This window comes from Bombus affinis, unplaced genomic scaffold, assembly GCF_024516045.1.
Source record: "Bombus affinis isolate iyBomAffi1 unplaced genomic scaffold, iyBomAffi1.2 ctg00000070.1, whole genome shotgun sequence".
NCBI lineage: Eukaryota > Metazoa > Arthropoda > Insecta > Hymenoptera > Apidae > Bombus > Bombus affinis.
The window spans coordinates 1,539,069-1,556,656 of NW_026108823.1; the positions used below are offsets into that span (position 1 = coordinate 1,539,069).

Below are 17,588 nucleotides of genomic sequence, written 5' to 3' on the forward strand. Positions count from 1 at the left end.
CTATTATGTGATGTAAGAGTGTAATGTTGTAATATTTGCGATCCTTACTGTATTAATTTTGTCACTGAGCCGTTCTTTGGTTCGTTGAGCAGTTCATGTTCCCTACTTGTTTCCCTTGGTACTTTCATAATTTTCGTAATTACAATAAAAGATTTAATTTGTAATAAGTTAAAGATTTGATCCCTTGCTTTATGATGTACCAGAACCTTTGAACTAACAACTTTGAAGTGACAACTGAACGAGAACTGACAAGCTTTCATTTCAATCTATATTTAAGATATTTAATATTTAATCGGTTTTCGTGACACCGAATAAATAATAAATAAAAAATTTGAAAGGAAAAAAACAAGAGATTAAGAAAAAATTCTGAAAGAGACACAAATCAGTAGTATTATTTTATATTACTTTGCGAATTACTTTTCAAGCAGAAAAATAGTTTGACGGTCACTTGTAGTTCCTTCCTTGCCATTTCATTTATTAAATTCGTTTAATTTCGTAAACAAAATAGCCACTCGTGGCGAGTTTGGAGTTTAAAATAGAATTTTGTCATACAGGCTGGTTGGTAATTGATAGTACAGGCGGAAAATTGGTGATTCTACTCGACAAAAGAAGTCGAAAATATAGAATAAAAAAAATTAAAATATTACAATTGCCATCACTAAGCTCAGCGTCCACAATACACTATGTTTTTCAAGTTTAGGTGAATCATCGACGATAACCACATTAGATTCGGACCAATACTCAGTGCCAACCTCATCCAGGCATTCGAACTCGCAACATCGGCGTCCAACGCGGAATCTCTTGCACTTGTGTAATAAAAAGAAATCGATTAATTGTACGGATCAAGCGTCACTAGACTACTCGAAAATCCAGGTCATTCAAAGAATGAAAGAAGAAAGAATTGCTCCAATTCCACCATTGCTTTTGCAAAACTAGTATTTGAGAACCGTTGGTCAAATATATTATAACACTAAACGTACATTTCGGGAAGAATAATTTGTGCTATGAAACAGAATACGATAAAGTTCAAAGGTTACATCGATTTTCAAAATTTTATAAATTCAGGTGTATGACAGTATTAGTCAGCTCTTTTTCTGTCCCCAAGCGCCAAAATTCATTCCGACTACCATTTTACGTATTTTACAGAAGTAGGCCTTCATTCATCTCCCATTCCATCCACCAACATGCTCTCGACGTATTATCTTCTAAGTAAAATATTGATGTTGAGTCAGACATCCAACTGAATAATCTTTTCGGTGTTACTATAAGGCATTTAAAACCAGGGCTTGTGCTTATACGTTAGATGTAATACTTGGCATGAAACCTGCTGATATTAATATTAAATTTATGCATAGTAGGATGTAGGACCATTGTCAAAATGAAATTATTTAGCATCTTATATAGCCTGGCAAGGCTCGAACGTTTTATCTTCCTGTAGATTTTCTTTGCTTTTAGACTTTCCTTCCATTTCTCTGAATTGGTATCTTCTGTACACTATTTATAAAGGAAGAACAAATTACATGTTACATCCAAGTTACCAATCCAAATAATTTTAAGTAAGAAAAGAGATCTAATGCAACAGTTTCAACTTAAATATAGATCCGACGATTATTTACGAACGAATAGTATAAATCTTTTAGCAATATGAAATTCGCAATATTTATTCAAATATTTATATTTATAGTACGCCATTAGCAAAGAAGACATGTTTTCGTGCGTTAAATTTAAAGGTTTTGATGGTATTTTATCGTTATATTACTTCTAAATTTTAAAGGACCAAATCACATGGCTGAAATTTTTAAAGTCTTTCTATATCTTTGAGGAAGTAAGATAAGGTTGATAGATAGTCGTTGTTGGTACTTAACCGAGTATGGTCATATAGTCGATTAAATGAAATTTCTATTCTTTCAGATATATATCGTCAAATATATATTATATATCAATGTTAATTGTTATCTGTGTTGGCGTAGTGAATAAACACATTAATGTTCGGTGTTTCAATTATCAGAATTATAATCGATGTTAAATGTATAGAGTGTCAAAAAATTATTTGTTATAGCTGTGAAAGATGGAGATCTGTTAGAGAAAATGGATCATGAAATTGATCTTGAGTATAATTTTCAGACAAAATTTTTTATTGCATCATAAAGTACTCATCACGAGAAACGAAAGTTTCAGAAAACCCCTGGATCGTAAATGATTCGTTCTTTTGAAAAAGGCTGTTTAAAATTTCTTATACTAATCCCTATACTAATTGTGTATACTAATTGTATTTAGTATATTATGTTATAAATAATGGTTAATATAAGTATCAAAATAAATAGACAACAATTAATTAGATAACATCGTAATAACATAATATAATATAATGGGCGTAATCATATACAGTAAAACTTAGAAAATATGCTCTGGATGAATTCGGTGAAAATTATCCTTTGTTCCGTGGTATATATAGGCAAAAACGAATGGTAGACCGCAGCATAATAGTTTCCAACAACATTCTCAATATTAAGGATATCAACATCTTAGATTTAATCTAAGCCGCTGGAATACGCCAGATATTTCATATCTGACTTAAACATGTACAGTGACGAGCGAAAAAAGTAAACACATAAATGTAAAAGACTAATTTCTCAAGTGATCGGTAAAGATTAGGTAACAGTAACTACAAGTTATTATTAACGAAATGTAATAGTTAATTTTCATTAACATTAATAATGTACAAAACATTTTACAAAAATGGATATCTCAAACCATGTTTACAGTTTTGCACATTAATTATACTCGTCGAATCAAGGTTTCAACATAGGTATTTCGTCCACTAGTACTACTTCACGTTTATTATATCCAATAGAATTAACTACTATTTAGGTAAATTATTTTGTGGAATGGTCAAATAATGCTCTTTTCTCATTATACCTTCGACATTCGCTTTTTACATAAAATCAACGGGCTGTGTTTACACTTTTGCTTGTCACGGCGTATCAAGGAAGATTGAAATATAAAGTAATTCGCACAAAAAAGTAGATATTAGTATTGATGTTATTGTATTCCATATTTGACCTTAAAATATGAATAAAATCAGTCTAAGTATTAATGAAATTTCAAACATTTTTTCTAAAACAACGGAACTTTCCTTTCTAATGAGCACTATATGATGCAATAGAAAAACAATTTGACACTGAAAATTGTGGTCAAGATCAATTTTGCGTTACACTTATTTAACCAATTTTCATCAAATCGAAGGTGTAGAATGGCTTGAAAAAAATACCGCGATAAATACTTTTTTGACACTTTGTACAAAGGTGTATATCAATGTGTATATCGATACACATACTCTGTATGTGCATATCCGTGGTATATATATCCGTTTTTCGAAGCAAAATGTCATCTACCTGATCAAAAGAGCAAAGCAAAAACACTACATAGAGGGTTTGTTACTGTTAACACTCTCTATTTCCGTGCGTAAAGTATCCAACCAGATATCCAGGAACAGCTTTCAGGGAACGAGATTGAATATTTGATCGAATATATTTAATATGGCAATGTTACGTATAACAATATACGTATGGAATTTTAAAAGTCACGAGGGTTGCAGCGGACTCAATTTTAATGTACATTAAACATTTTGCTCATTGATGACCTTACCTTAATTTTTTTCTCCTTCCTCGCTTTCTTCTCCTATGCGAGTGACACAGCAAGATTGATAGTAACAAGCGATTTCATTAAAACACAATCTCCTTTTCCATTTGATGAACACGATACGAGACGAGGGAATGATTTAGGAACACGACTTTCGAGCGGTTTCAACAACTATTAAGTTTCATTTATAGCAACGAACACTGCCAAAGACGTAATCAATAAGATTCGCGTAGGTGCCGTAGATGACGTAGATGAAAAAACGTAGATCAAACGTAAATGACGAAATTATACATTAATTTATTTTAACGCGTTAAAATTACGCTAATGACAGTTGCTCCATTCAATTTGTTCACATATTTGAGCCCTATATGGAACAAAGTGAACGGAGCATCTGCAAGCGTGTTAACCGGACAACGACGAATTTTCACATCTACTCCTCGAAGCTTCACATATATCAATGACCACTGCCGTAGTCATGGACAAACGTAGATGACGAAGTTATGTATTGATTCACTTTAACACGTTAAGATTACGCTAGTGACACTTGCGCAGTACTATTTGTTCATATATTTAAGCCCTATATGCAACAAAGTGAACGTAGCATCAGCAAGCGTGTTAATTGGACAACCACGAATTTTCACATATATTGCACGAAGATTCGTATATAACAATGATCACTGCCATAATCATGGTCAAACGTAGATGACGAGATTATGCATTAATTCACTTTAAAAATTACGCTAGTGACAGTTGCGCCGTTCTATTTGTTCATATATTTAAGCCCTATATGCAACAAAGTGAACGTAGCATCTGCAAGCGTGTTAATTGGACAACCACGAATTTTCACATATATTGCACGAAGATTCGTATATAACAATGATCACTGCCATAATCATGGTCAAACGTAGATGACGAGATTATGCATTAATTCACTTTAAAAATTACGCTAGTGACAGTTGCGCCGTTCTATTTGTTCATATATTTAAGCCCTATATGCAACAAAGTGAACGTAGCATCTGCAAGCGTGTTAGTTGGACAACGACGAATTTCGTTTCGCAAACACGGACACGTGAAACATTTTGAAGTTACGTGGACGCGAGAGTAATTCGTTCCCTTAAATTGCTCAATTTCCATTTCTTTCGCCATGTATATTCGAGTATTGCATTTGAATGGCAGAGCAGTGGGAAGTAACGGCGCACGTCGTTGATATATCGACAGGAACATGAATTCTTTTTTCATAGGATGAATACTTTTTTCATCGAATTATTAAACCGAATCAAGTTTTCAAATCCAATCATTTAATTTCATCGTTTTACATCGAACGTTTCAATCTTTTTTCTTTTAAATACTTTACCTATATTTCATCTCGTTGAATATTCCATATTTTTAATGCTACTACCACTTATTGGTAATTTCAAATATGTAATTATCGTTCTGAAGTTAGAAATTCGAAATAACATTCGTCAGTATATGATTCTACGTTTTATATAGAGTAATAAAAATGATACAATGAGTTTCGGTAAATAACCAATAAAAATTTTTGTTCCTTTTTCTTTTTCTTTTTTTTTTTTTGGTTTTATGTATCCAAGGTCGAGAATAAACTATGTGCACGTTTCCTCCTTGTATTTTTATGAGGAATTCAGTCTTTTTACGCCACAAGAGTCTCAACGTTTTCGTTTTCACGCCTACGTTACGCTCGTTAAACACGTTCCAACAAGACCATGAATAAGGATAACAGCTTTAATGTTTTCACATGTGTTTATTTATTATTTTAGACCTTAAATATTTTATTTATAAAATCTTTATTTAAACAAGTTACCATTGTCGCTACAATAAATCAATGAATGAAATCAGTTTAAATTTAAAATATCATTTCATAATTTCTCGTCACTTGTATCTAAAAACAACAAAAAAACGGTGTATCCACATCGGATAAATTAATACGCCCCGACGCAAAATAAAACCAAGACGCACAGCTCTGTGGAATGCCAACGGTCTAGCGCAACGCAAACTTGAACTAGAACTCTTCCTAAAACACCAGCAAATCGACATAATGCTCATAACTGAAACCCACTTCACCGACAAAAACTACCTGAACATAAACGGATACAAGTTCTACCATACCCAACACCCCAGCGGAAAGGCCCACGGCGGCACCGGAATCATAATCAAATCAAACATTAAGCACTACGAACTTCCACCATTCCAGAAAGACTACCTCCAAGCAACAAACGTAGCAATAGAAGACTGTCATGGTACAATCACCACTTCAGCTGTATACTGCCCTCCCAGACACTCCATCGCCAAAGAAGACCTTGACGACTTCCTGGACACCCTGGGCAATAGATTCATAGCTGGAGGAGACAACAACGCCAAACACACCCAATGGGGCAGCAGACTGGTTACAGTAGGAGGCAAAAACCTCCTCAACAGCATAATAACCAACAACCTCAACTACCTTACCACATACGAACCCACACACTGGCCCACCGACACAAAGAAAATACCCGATCTCCTTGATTTCCTCACTAAAAAAAAATATCTCGTCAAGACACGTCCAAATCAATTCCTCGGCTGATCTCTCCTCTGATCATTCCCCCGTGATAGTAACAGTCAGTTCAACTATCATCGAGAATACACGTAATGGCTCCATACATAACCAACACACCAACTGGCAGCTCTTTAGAGAAGTCTTTACACACACAACTTCAGCCTCAACTTCACTAAAAACCAATGAAGAAATCGAAGCAGCCACGGAATACCTAAACACGAGCATAATAAACGCTATCCGCTTCTCCACACCGGCAAAAACGTCCATCAGCAATCACGAATACCCCCAGTACATATTAAAAAAAATAGCAGAAAAACGTAGACTAAGAAGGATATGGCAGACCCATAGAACACCGGAGGACAAACGCAAACTAAACAACGCAACTAGAAAACTATCCAAAACTATAAAAAAAAACTACAATAATGACCGTTTTCACAAATATCTCGCCAGCTTGTCCCCCACAGCCGACTCCAACTACTCACTATGGAAGGCCTCCAGGAAACACACGCGTCTCCCACAAATAATACCTCCAAGCCGCCATCCGCAGAGTGGATGGGCGCGTAGCCCTATAGAAAAAGCCAACCTATTTGCCAAACACTTGACTGAAGTATTCCAACCCCATTCCTCCATAGCTGCAGCGGACGTTACCGAATATCTGCACACTCCCTTCCAAATGTCCCCTCCTATTGAACCCTTCACTTCTTCAGAGATCATAGAAGCAATCAGTCGCCTAAACCCCAAGAAAGCAGCAGGTCACGACCTAATAGGAAATAAAACAATCAAGGAACTTCCGATAAAAGGGATTGCACTCATCGCATCAATCTTTAACGCTATCCTCCGCCTTCAACACTTTCCCAAGGCTTGGAAAATCTCACTGATCACCCTCATCCCTAAACCCGGTAAACCAATATATGAAACCAGCTCCTATCGCCCAATCAGTCTTTTACCTACCCTGTCTAAACTATTCGAGAGGATGCTCACGAATCGTCTCCTTCCACTCCTAGAAGAATTGAAAACACTCCCAGACCACCAATTCGGCTTCCGAAAACAACATTCAACAGTAGAGCAAATCCACCGCATAACCCACATGATCAGCCAAACCCTTGAAAAGAAAAAATACTGCTCAGCGGTATTCCTAGACATCCAACAGGCATTCGACAAAGTATGGCATAAAGGGCTACTCTACAAGCTCAAAAAGATCCAACCCCATCCATACTACTCCATCTTAAAATCCTACCTAACCAACAGACAATTCATAGTTAAATGTCTAGGCGCCACTTCCGCAACATTCCCAATAGAATCCGGCATACCCCAAGGTAGTGTCCTCGGACCCCTACTGTTCTCCATCAACACTGCCGACTTACCTATATCAAACGAGGTAACAATAGCAACATTTGCCGACGACACAGCACTATTAGCTACCCACGCAGACCCGGCAATTGCCTCATCCACTCTCCAGCGAAGTATCGACACCATGGAAAAGTGGTTCCAAAAATGGGGTTTCAAAATAAACGAAAAAAAATCCTCTCATGTAACCTTCACGCTCCGAAAACAAACCTGCCCCCAGGTCACCATTAACAACACAATAATCCCAAGCAAGGACTCCGTAAGATACCTGGTCATGACCCTGGACAGGAGGCTAACTTGGAAAAAACATATCTCAGAAAAAACAAAGCAACTAAAGGAAAAATTAAGAAAATTCTATTGGTTCACGGGCCGACGCTCCAAACTAAACATACAGAACAAAATAATCCTCTACAAGGCCGCAATAAAACCTGTCTGGACCTACGAAATCCAACTATGGGGAACAGCAAGTAATTCCAACATTGAAATACTCCAACGCTTCCAATCGAAAACGCTAAGATCCCTATCAAATGCACCCTGGTATGTTACCAACGAAACAATCCACCGTGACCTCAAGATACCTACAGTCAAAGATGAAATACACAAGTCCAGAAGCAGATATAACACAAGAGTCAACAACCACCACAACCCACTAGTCACCCAACTACTGGACACGACGGACCGATCTACATTTATCATATTTTATATAAAATTAGAAGGGACCTTTAAAAAATTGCATGCAACAACACACTTACAGGTACTCTTGAATTAGTTTTTCTACATGTCCGATTATGTCTTTATATGTATATGTCAATTCAAATTTATTTTCTTAAATGTCCCTTAATGAAAAACTAACACTTCATATTAACTTTGAACTTTTGAGTTCTTAGAATATTCTGATTTAGTCACTGGCTGTACCATAAATTCATTTACAGATATTATATTTCCACCAAGAGCTAGTTTTATTATGAGCCTTCCTGCATCATCATCGAATCCTTCTATTTGACCATAATTATTACTTTGTTTTCCAGCTATAATTTTCACAAATGTTCCTTTCTCGATTTTAACTTCTTCCTCTTCTTTTTTGGAATCTGTATTTTTCTTCTGCAATGCTACTTTGTCTGCTCCAAGACCCATACCTTTTGGTCGTAATTCTGGTATGACAGCTGCTACTAATCTGTAATAGTTAGAATAAACGATTGTGAAATAAAAAATGATGTTCTCTGTTTACTTTCCAATAAGTGATAAATACATATAATTAATTTAATCCAGAGTAAAATTCATACTTTTCATTTCAACCAATTCCCTTTCCTGGTTGCCATCCCATTCCCCTTAACATTGCTACACCAAAGGCATCAATAGGAATTTTTTCATAATCTTCTAACGTAGACTGAAAAATACAAAACGATATTTATAATATGCAAATGTAATACATCTGTGCATTGCACATCAATATGTTGATAACGTACCTGTTCTTTGCCTCTTAATGATTCATCTTCTACTAAAGGTAAAGTTAAATCATTTGTTTTAGTTTCATATTTATTCTTTGACTTAAGTTCCTCAATGATTTCTTTTGTCGCTTGCTCTTCTAAAGTAACAACTTTATTTTCACTATCTTCAACTGGCTCTTTCTTTATTGATATTATTGGCGATGTTTTTCCATTAGATAGCTTTGATTTTGCCTCGTTAACACTAGCGTCTCCTACCTTTTCCTTATCTGCCTTCGGAAGGAAAATGTCTGCATCTATTTTATTAAGAATTCTATCATGCCAGGTTTTTGAACCTAGTAATGGAATAATTAGAGGTTCATCTTTTTTTTCTTCCTCACTGAAATAAAAAAATTGTTTTCAAATATATATATTCCGCTATTGGTGATTTTTATAGGTTAGGTTGTGGTTATATGTTTCTTGATTATAAATTTTACTTTTTGAACTCACCCTATTACTTTAATACCTTTCTCATCAAGGCATTCAATGCAATCAACTTTCTTTTTTTCTTGTGGAATAGCATTTTTTAACACAGGTTTCTTAATAGATTTCGCAAAACCGAAGGAAATCTTCTTTCCTTCTTCTGCCATTTATTTGTTATTTTAACACTGACTTATAGATCAATACACATGTATATACTAGACATAAAGATTGATGTCACTTGAATCTATGTACATGAATCTAATATCTTATTATACTTTATTAATCTACTCAAAATTACTTGCACATTACTAAAATTTCATTCCGACAATGTATCAAGCGCCTGAATAAGTGACATTAAAGTAAACATATATCAAAGAGGAAACAAGAAGAACTGACGCCTATGGTTTTCTATGTTACAAAGCTAGTGCTGCACCATACGGCCAAATGCCGAAGGTGGCTTATGCTAGTATATACCTGCCTATACGTTTCAATGAGAAAATCGATATTATGTGTTCATGTGAAAATTCACATTTCCCTAGGAGCTGTATTTTGATAGATTTAAGCTTCTAATGGAGCATTTTAAACGTATAGAGTATACTATGAAGTAGATAGTAGTGCGGATCATTTTATATTCATAAAAAATTTGAATGTATAGAAATGTACAAAATGCTCATGATATGCAAAAATATGCAAAATATTCAAAGTAAACCAATCATCAAAAAGTTTAGAAGGTGAAACAAATTTCTTTAATAACACCTAGATTAATTTTTATTTGTTAACAATCCCATATATAACCATAGCTTTTTCCCGGCGCATATACGCGCCCATACATGCGTCAATAAGATAAGAGGAAATAAAAGACAGATTATCGATAAAATACACTAACACATATGTAATACGTGGATATATTACCACTCAGATTACACATATTATATATTATAAGGGAATATGTATACCACGTATATATGTAGAACGAATATTTCAAACTTGTTTATAGCCCGTGCGCACACATAAATGCATGCACACGAACAATTTTTCGAACGATAATTATATTAATAATTTATAACCATTTATATTTTTATATTTTTATATTTTTATATTTTTATATTTTTATATGATAAGCATTTATATTTTTTAAAATATGTTCTTATGGCATACATATTTATTCCACGCTTCATATCTATCCACATCCGTAACTGTAGGTGACATTGTTTTTTAACAATTTTGCTATTATTTCATAATTCTTTAATTCATATTTCAAAGTCGTAACAGATGTTTCTATTTTTTTTTTTTTTCAAGTTTTTCCCATATTGGACTTATTTCTAGCAGCCATGCTTGCTTACAAAGCAATTTTATATCCACGCAAGAATATTTTTCAGTAGATTTTATTATGTGGTTTACAATATCCATATTCTCTAATAACTGGTTGCTAAGGTATAATTTGAACATACCAAGTCGAGTAACTTCATTTGGTAATGATTCGTATATTTTCTTTTCATGGCATCTGCGTAAAGCTGCATCAATGTCCCTAATAATATATTTACAATAAATATTATTGTTCTGTTATATTAATAATAACAAAGGAATATTCCGCACAACACAATAATTAAGATTAAGATAATGAATAATTATGATATTAAGATATTTTCTACTTAGAAAACATTGAAATAGCGTGATATACATAGCAAGGGCAATTAGTTACAGCCAAAAGAACTACATTAGAATTTTCGTTAGATACTAATCCATCCAATCTAGAAAGAAGTTCTGATCTGAATCTCTTTGCAGGTTCAGACAATGTACAGTTTACTCCTTTATTTGTGCCTATCCAGTCAATCTCATCGATAAAAATAATTGTAGGCGAAAAATTATAGGCAAGTTCAAATAAAACCTGTTCAGTTTAACAAATGTATTTATTATTTATTAAATATTATATTCAAAATTCCTTAAATTCATTGTTTCATCACGAACGTAATATCATTTCGTTTTCCAAACAACTATTCTAGTTATATATGATTATTATTATATATGATAGATATATTCCAGAATCTCTTCTTCATAGACAAAGGAAATCAACTTACACGGATATACTTCTCGGAATCACCTCTCCATTTGCTCACCAATGAGCTGGCCGTTATGTTAAAAAAGGTGCATTGGTATTCTGTTGCGACTGCCTTCGCCAACATCGTCTTCCTTATTTCGTAATTGCTTGTATAGCAGAATACCTTTCCAGGGAGAAAATGGGCCTTTAAAAAAGATAAGGTACTTGAGGAGATACACAATGGCCTCCTTAATAGCAGATTTACATTCCTCTAGGCCTACGATGTTGTCCCAATATACATTTAATTTTGTTAGTATGATTTCCTGCGACAATACAAAGATGAAATGGCGCATAATCTCCGTATTAATTTCCGTAAATGTTATGTAATTCGTTATTTAAAGCTTTACTGAAATCAGTATTTGCAATACGTATATTAATCGAAAATAACTTACGCATGAAATGTCTTCAATAATCTTCCATAATTCCAGATTGTCTATATAAAGCTTCTGAGCCTATTTTGATATCTTTGATTGCGTGGATTGTTCCATTAAGATGTTAAATAGCTCTCCTCTTCTGATGAAGATTCATCGCTTTCATTGGCGAAAATTGATGTCACTGTCATTGCGAGATTAATATCATCCGTAGCATCACCCCTCATCTTCTGTTGTGCATTCCTCCCTTTCACAGACCCAGATACAGACTCACTTCTCGTTTGTTTGCTAACAGATTTGACACGTTTTACTACTTCTTCAAAGATTGAATGATATCGTAATCGATACGTTGAATACGTTGAGAACGTTGAATAGTGTTAAATAATTTAAATTCTTACACTTTGTTCGCATTTGTCATTTCCCTCGTCTTTATTTCCTTTTCAGTTATTTTCTTGCACAATATAGGATATTTTTGGAATTTCATCTTGTAATAATTTTCATATTCTGTAAGAATAATTTCAAAATCGACGTTGTCGCAGATTCGATATTTCCGAGGTAGACGAGCTTCCCGGATTAATACATCGCTAATGTCTACATATCTAAAAAATATAATTTTTAATTCATTGAACAAATTTTATGCTATGAGTACACACTATACGATAATCATCAATTAACTGTTTTATTTCTAGGTAAGACAGACAAAAAGAATGTACTGTCTATTTATTATTATATAAATCCTCGGCGATAATTTTTTGCCTTCTGCTTTTTAATTTCTAATTTTTAAAGTTTGAATTTAAATATATTTTCATTTATAACTAGTTAATCTACGTTATCGATTGAGTTACTCTATAACTACTGAGTTACCGATGTCGATTTTCAAATTTTGGTTCCTTCCCCTCTTTCCGCACTAATTTCTATTTCGATTGGTCGCCGATATTATTCGAAAAAATTGCAACTAAGAAGATATCTAAATATATACACATAATATAAATATATAAACATAATTTTGTTATCTACTATCTTGATACGTGCAAAGATAAATCTTAATGATACAGTGGGACACAGTGACGTCAGCTATCGATCATATACGCGAATTTGTTGTAAATTAATTAGGAGAATATCTGGAGTTGTTTATCGTTGCCAGCTGTAAAATATTAGAATTTTTCATTCATAATTGTCATATTTTCGACTCTTCCGTTGCCAAGACCATCTTGAAAGATTTTTGGTATGTTCCATCACCCTTGTTAAAAGTGTGCCCATTGGTTAGCTATATTGATTTTAAAAACCAATACGTATATCAAGTTTATTATCTAACAGAAACAAAGAAATTCGTTTTATTAACGAATTTCTTTTATTAATTATTCTTTAATTATTAACGAATTTTCGATGTTTCTTCTCAATTTCCTTTAGCATCGAACGAAGAACATTATTTGATCAAACGTTTCATCGTTCAGATTATATTTCGTTTAAAAAGATTGAAATTGATATCGAGATAAAATCAAAAAGTATCCGTTGTTCTCGAACATTCTAGTATTCCTTCGCCGCCCGGGAGAAAGACAGGTATGAAGAAAGAGGATATTTTTTTTATTAACTTTTTAATATTGATATTTCGACAAATATTGACGTGTGCAGTGAGAAAATCGAGTGAAATTTTCAATAATATCGTTTTAATAATTTGTGAAACGAATTAGTTTGGTTTTTTCCATTTTTATTAGTTTCCGTCAGTGCTGATTGACGCGCCACTCCAGTTTCCATTTCCGTTTCTCGAAATTTCCTACGTCCTTGGTCTTTGGGACTCTTTGCCCAGGTAACTGCATTGCTTCTGGGTACGTCTCACCGTTCGGGTCTCTCGAGCTTTCGGTGTCAGTTGTTACCGTTGAAGGAAGAGAAGCTGGTGACGGATATTATCGAATAAATCGTTTATTCTGGAAAAGTTCGAGTAAGTTCGTTCTGTTTGAATAAATCAAGACATAGATCAATTTTTATCGTATCATCGTGATTCGCCATGTCGTACGTTTGGTTTCGGGATACCATATGTTTTTAATTTGGTACTTTTAATTTGAAATTTTACGTCTATGATCGTGACAGGAAGATACTTTCAGTGAATTATAAATATTTCAAATTATAAATTATAAATATTTGTTATAAATTACAATCATACTACGGGGAAAAGTGAAACATATGTTTTCTTGTGGAACATGTGATAGTAAATTATTCGAAGCATAATAATGCTTAATTAAACATCTATACGGTAACATTTACGGACGAATATTCGGGTAATATTATCGCGTCGCTCTAATCTGGCATTTAATGCTTTGATTGCGGTCTTTGAAATGGCATCGCAGATGCTGGTATAATATCACACGAAAAAGGAAGGACCAGTGGTTAATGTTGCAAGTGCACCAGTGCGTTGCAGCCATCGGGCGTGGCTTTGACGCCGGTGCCGCGGAGAGGCGCAGAACGTGTTCGATCGATCCGCGAACGCAGCCCGTGCTCATACTGCGACAGAGTTCGTTTCAGTTAGTCTCAGTCGCTGTTTGGCCGTCGACAGCGTATAGTCGCGCCGGCCGACGATTATTTTTTCTTTTTTTGTTTCTCGATAATTCTCTCGCAACACTCGTTCTATACGTACACCATCAGTTTATCGCGTGATCATTGTTACCGCTTCCCCTACCTTGTCACGTCCTTCAAAGAAGATTTTCCTTCAGTTTTTTGTTGTTTGGGGAAAATTCATCGCTCGAACACATGGATTTATCGACACGACGGTTTATCGAGGCATCAGCGTGATGTACTTTTCAAGTTTCATATTTTCTCTATGATACTTTCTAAGGAGAATTTAGAATTCGAACGATATCAATTTCCAGGAAATATAGGTCTTTATGAGACCATAGGTTAGGTTAGGACCATAGGATAGGTTTGAATTTAATTAACTCTCTTATAATTGGTATTTCAATTTTTTAATTCCTTAAATTTAGCTTTCTTTATGCTGTTAGATGATGTAACGCGGGCATTTTATGATATATCGAATATATTCGTATATATTTTACTTTATACATTCGATAAATTTCCTTGGTTGGCCGGCCTGCAACCCACATACGGCACTTAATAAAAATTTGTTTCGTTAGAGGTCGGTGTTTGTTCGTCTTCGTCATAAAAATGTCATGACGTCATATCATATCACAAGGGTTCTTCTGAAAGCTAGATATTCGATAACAAGATTAATGGTTTTCGGTAGCTTGTAATGTCAAGCTTTGAACTGGCGGGATCGCTTTGCTGTCAAATCGCCATTCAGCAGCGACCATATTCTTTAACTACGTTCAAGACCTATATCACGCTACAGAAACCATCAAAGGAGGATAATTGCAAGTTAGTTGCCTCTTAGAAACGAGACAGTTGGTTGTTACTTGTTATCCGTAGTTGGTAGTTGTTCTCCTTAGTCGCCACATATTATAGAGACGACATTCATAGTCACCAGTTGCCTTCGCTAATAGTTTCTTGTTGTCTGTAGTTAGTTCTCGTCATCGCTATGTATTCCATCAATCACGTAAAATTTAACATATAGGATTTTATTCTTTTTTATTCTTTCTGTAGGAAGATTCTTTAAGTAATATGAATTTAAGTAACTATTTTATGATACAATAAAGTGGAAAAACGATTATTTTACGTAACGTAATTTTTTAAAGAACTTCGAATTTAAAGGATTCAGATAGATATCTTAAACGTAATTAAACCCTCCATATCGTAACAAATTGAAAGAAATTGCGCAAGAAAGTTAATACACTTAATGCATAAAACATATATTTAAAATCCAAATGTAGGCGTTGACGCGTGCGTGCTACATGTTCGAAACGTTCGTTACATCCGCGATAAAATTTGTAACGACGAAGAAGCTTAACATATGGTGTGCTTCAAGACGACAGTAAAAAGTGTTGTCGTATTTTTCGAAATTTCTTCCATTCTTAATAAAAATATATTGTATAAATATAGTAGGATTTTTCAAATTTAAATAGTTATAATGATTTGAAACTTTACAATCGTACGGTTCTGTTTTATCCTTTGAATATACCTGTCATTTTCATATCTCCTTTTAACTAAACTAAATATTTGGAAATCCTATAATTTGTACACTTCTATTTGTGAATAAGATCGATGAAATTAAAGCGTAACTATGCTTTCAATAATGGCTTCGATGTATTGCTCACCATTATGGCGGATTAACGTCTCTAAGTGATCGACCTTAATCACTAAATGGCAGCCGCGATTCAGTGGTAGAGCCTTACACATGACGGACATTGCAAGCGCTTGTAAGACGTCTATCGTGAAACGTTTCCAATAGCATCGATTACGACGATGGTGAAATCCGAATAGAAATATATATCGCGTATCGCTTCAGCCTGACATGTCTTAAAATAGAATCACAATTTTTCGTTCTTAAAAAAAAAAAAAAAGAAAAGAAAAAAAAGTCTATAAAAATTATATGCAAATAAAATAGATAAATGGATAAATGGTTGTACAAATTTATAAAACAGATATTACAAATATACGTAAATAAATTATATATTTATAAATTGTTTGTTTAAATATCTGTTTGTTTAAATAAATAAAAGGGATATTTACGACTTACAATGAACGTAGTCCTGTTTTTAGTTTTAAACAAAGCAAAAACGGATAACAACTTTTTAAAATGTAAAACTCAACGCAACAGTGGTTTTTTTAATTAATCAATAACGTTCAAAGTTAATTAATTTAGAGTGGTTTGTACATTTTGTATGCTCGCCGTATTTTAACGTTTGATGTGTAACGTTTGATGTAGTACTTGATGCCCGAAAAATCGAAAAATAATTAACTTTGATCGTTTCGTCGAATTTACAAGTGTGTATATTCGTGTGAAATCCTATGTGCTTGTGTATGCTGATGTGAAAGGCGGTAATATATTTTTCTTTTTTCGATTATTGTTGTCAACTTTTGTGTGGAATAAATCAATTCCGTGAATAGAAGTGCAATCAATACAGCTTACTATGAAATGATAGCACAACAACAGTACATATCGCCATTGACGTCAGCTTCACAAAATTTCTCGAGTATCGAGGTCGTCCATTTGGGTTAAGAATTTATTTCCAAAATGCCACAAGCACGAATATCTTATGGAAATCCACTGTATTTCCATTGTAATTTTTAATAATCAGATTCCATATTGTATGCTACGATTCGAGGAAAATCCGCAGCTAATTATTATCTTTGCTGCCTTTAAATACCATAAATAGTCGTCCGTAAATTTTAAAAGATTTTCTGTGCCATACTTATATTGTGTATTTTAGTCTTAAGGTGCGGGTCGTGTTCAATTAATCGAAAGTGATGAAACTGTAATGGGTCACGATAGTCAAATATTAAAAATGGTCTCGTTGGCTACATTTAAAATCTTTACGAGATATATATGCATAGTACGTTGCTACTAGCAACGGGTAGCGATGAGCAATAGAGAACAGTACCTTCCTTATCTCGTCGTGATTATGTACATAACAGTAATGCAAAGTACTCGTACTGAATATCTTACAACATCTACATAGATTTTCAGATTTGTTTCGAATATTACCAGCATAACCATGATAGTAGAATTCTGTTACAGTATTAATTCTATAGTGCCGTTATGCATAATACAGCCCTAAAATGTT

General features: G+C 34.0%; 3 protein-coding genes and 1 long non-coding RNA gene across 7 annotated transcripts in view; 2 read left to right on the plus strand and 2 right to left on the minus strand.

Moving 5' to 3' along the window:
- Positions 1-17,588, plus strand: part of LOC126927052 (integral membrane protein DGCR2/IDD-like) — a 392,464-nt gene that overhangs the window by 278,518 nt on the left and 96,358 nt on the right. The gene's annotated exons all lie outside the window — the stretch shown is intronic.
- The window catches only part of LOC126927093 (uncharacterized), a 161,808-nt gene that overhangs the window by 127,365 nt on the left and 16,855 nt on the right, over positions 1-17,588 (minus strand). The window lies entirely within an intron of this gene.
- LOC126927057 (uncharacterized) overlaps positions 1-17,588 on the plus strand; it is a 242,472-nt gene that overhangs the window by 21,451 nt on the left and 203,433 nt on the right. Inside the window, exon 1 of one of the 2 annotated variants that reach the window (XM_050743428.1) lies at positions 13,669-13,855. The exons of the other annotated variant lie outside the window; for it this stretch is intronic. The gene's annotated coding sequence lies outside the window, so the exon portion shown is untranslated. Of the gene's footprint in view, positions 1-13,668; positions 13,856-17,588 lie in introns of those variants that run through there. 2 annotated transcript variants of the gene reach the window in all.
- LOC126927042 (G-patch domain and KOW motifs-containing protein-like) lies at positions 8,476-9,876 on the minus strand. The gene is made up of 4 exons (XM_050743368.1): positions 9,475-9,876; positions 9,007-9,364; positions 8,824-8,927; positions 8,476-8,714 (listed from the first exon to the last, which is right to left on the minus strand). The coding sequence occupies exons 1-3, from the start codon at positions 9,612-9,614 to the stop codon at positions 8,832-8,834; spliced, it is 594 nt and encodes a 197-aa protein (XP_050599325.1). The 5' UTR covers positions 9,615-9,876; the 3' UTR covers positions 8,476-8,714; positions 8,824-8,831.

Coding starts and splice junctions, on each gene's coding strand:
- LOC126927042 (XM_050743368.1), bottom strand. CDS start 9,614: ATGGCAGAAGAAGGAAAGAAGATTTCCTTCGGTTTTGCGAAATCTATT. Junction 9,365..9,474: donor AAAGGTATTAAAGTAATAGG/GTGAGTTCAAAA, acceptor TTTTTATTTCAG/TGAGGAAGAAAAAAAAGATG. Junction 8,928..9,006: donor CATTAAGAGGCAAAGAACAG/GTACGTTATCAA, acceptor TGTATTTTTCAG/TCTACGTTAGAAGATTATGA.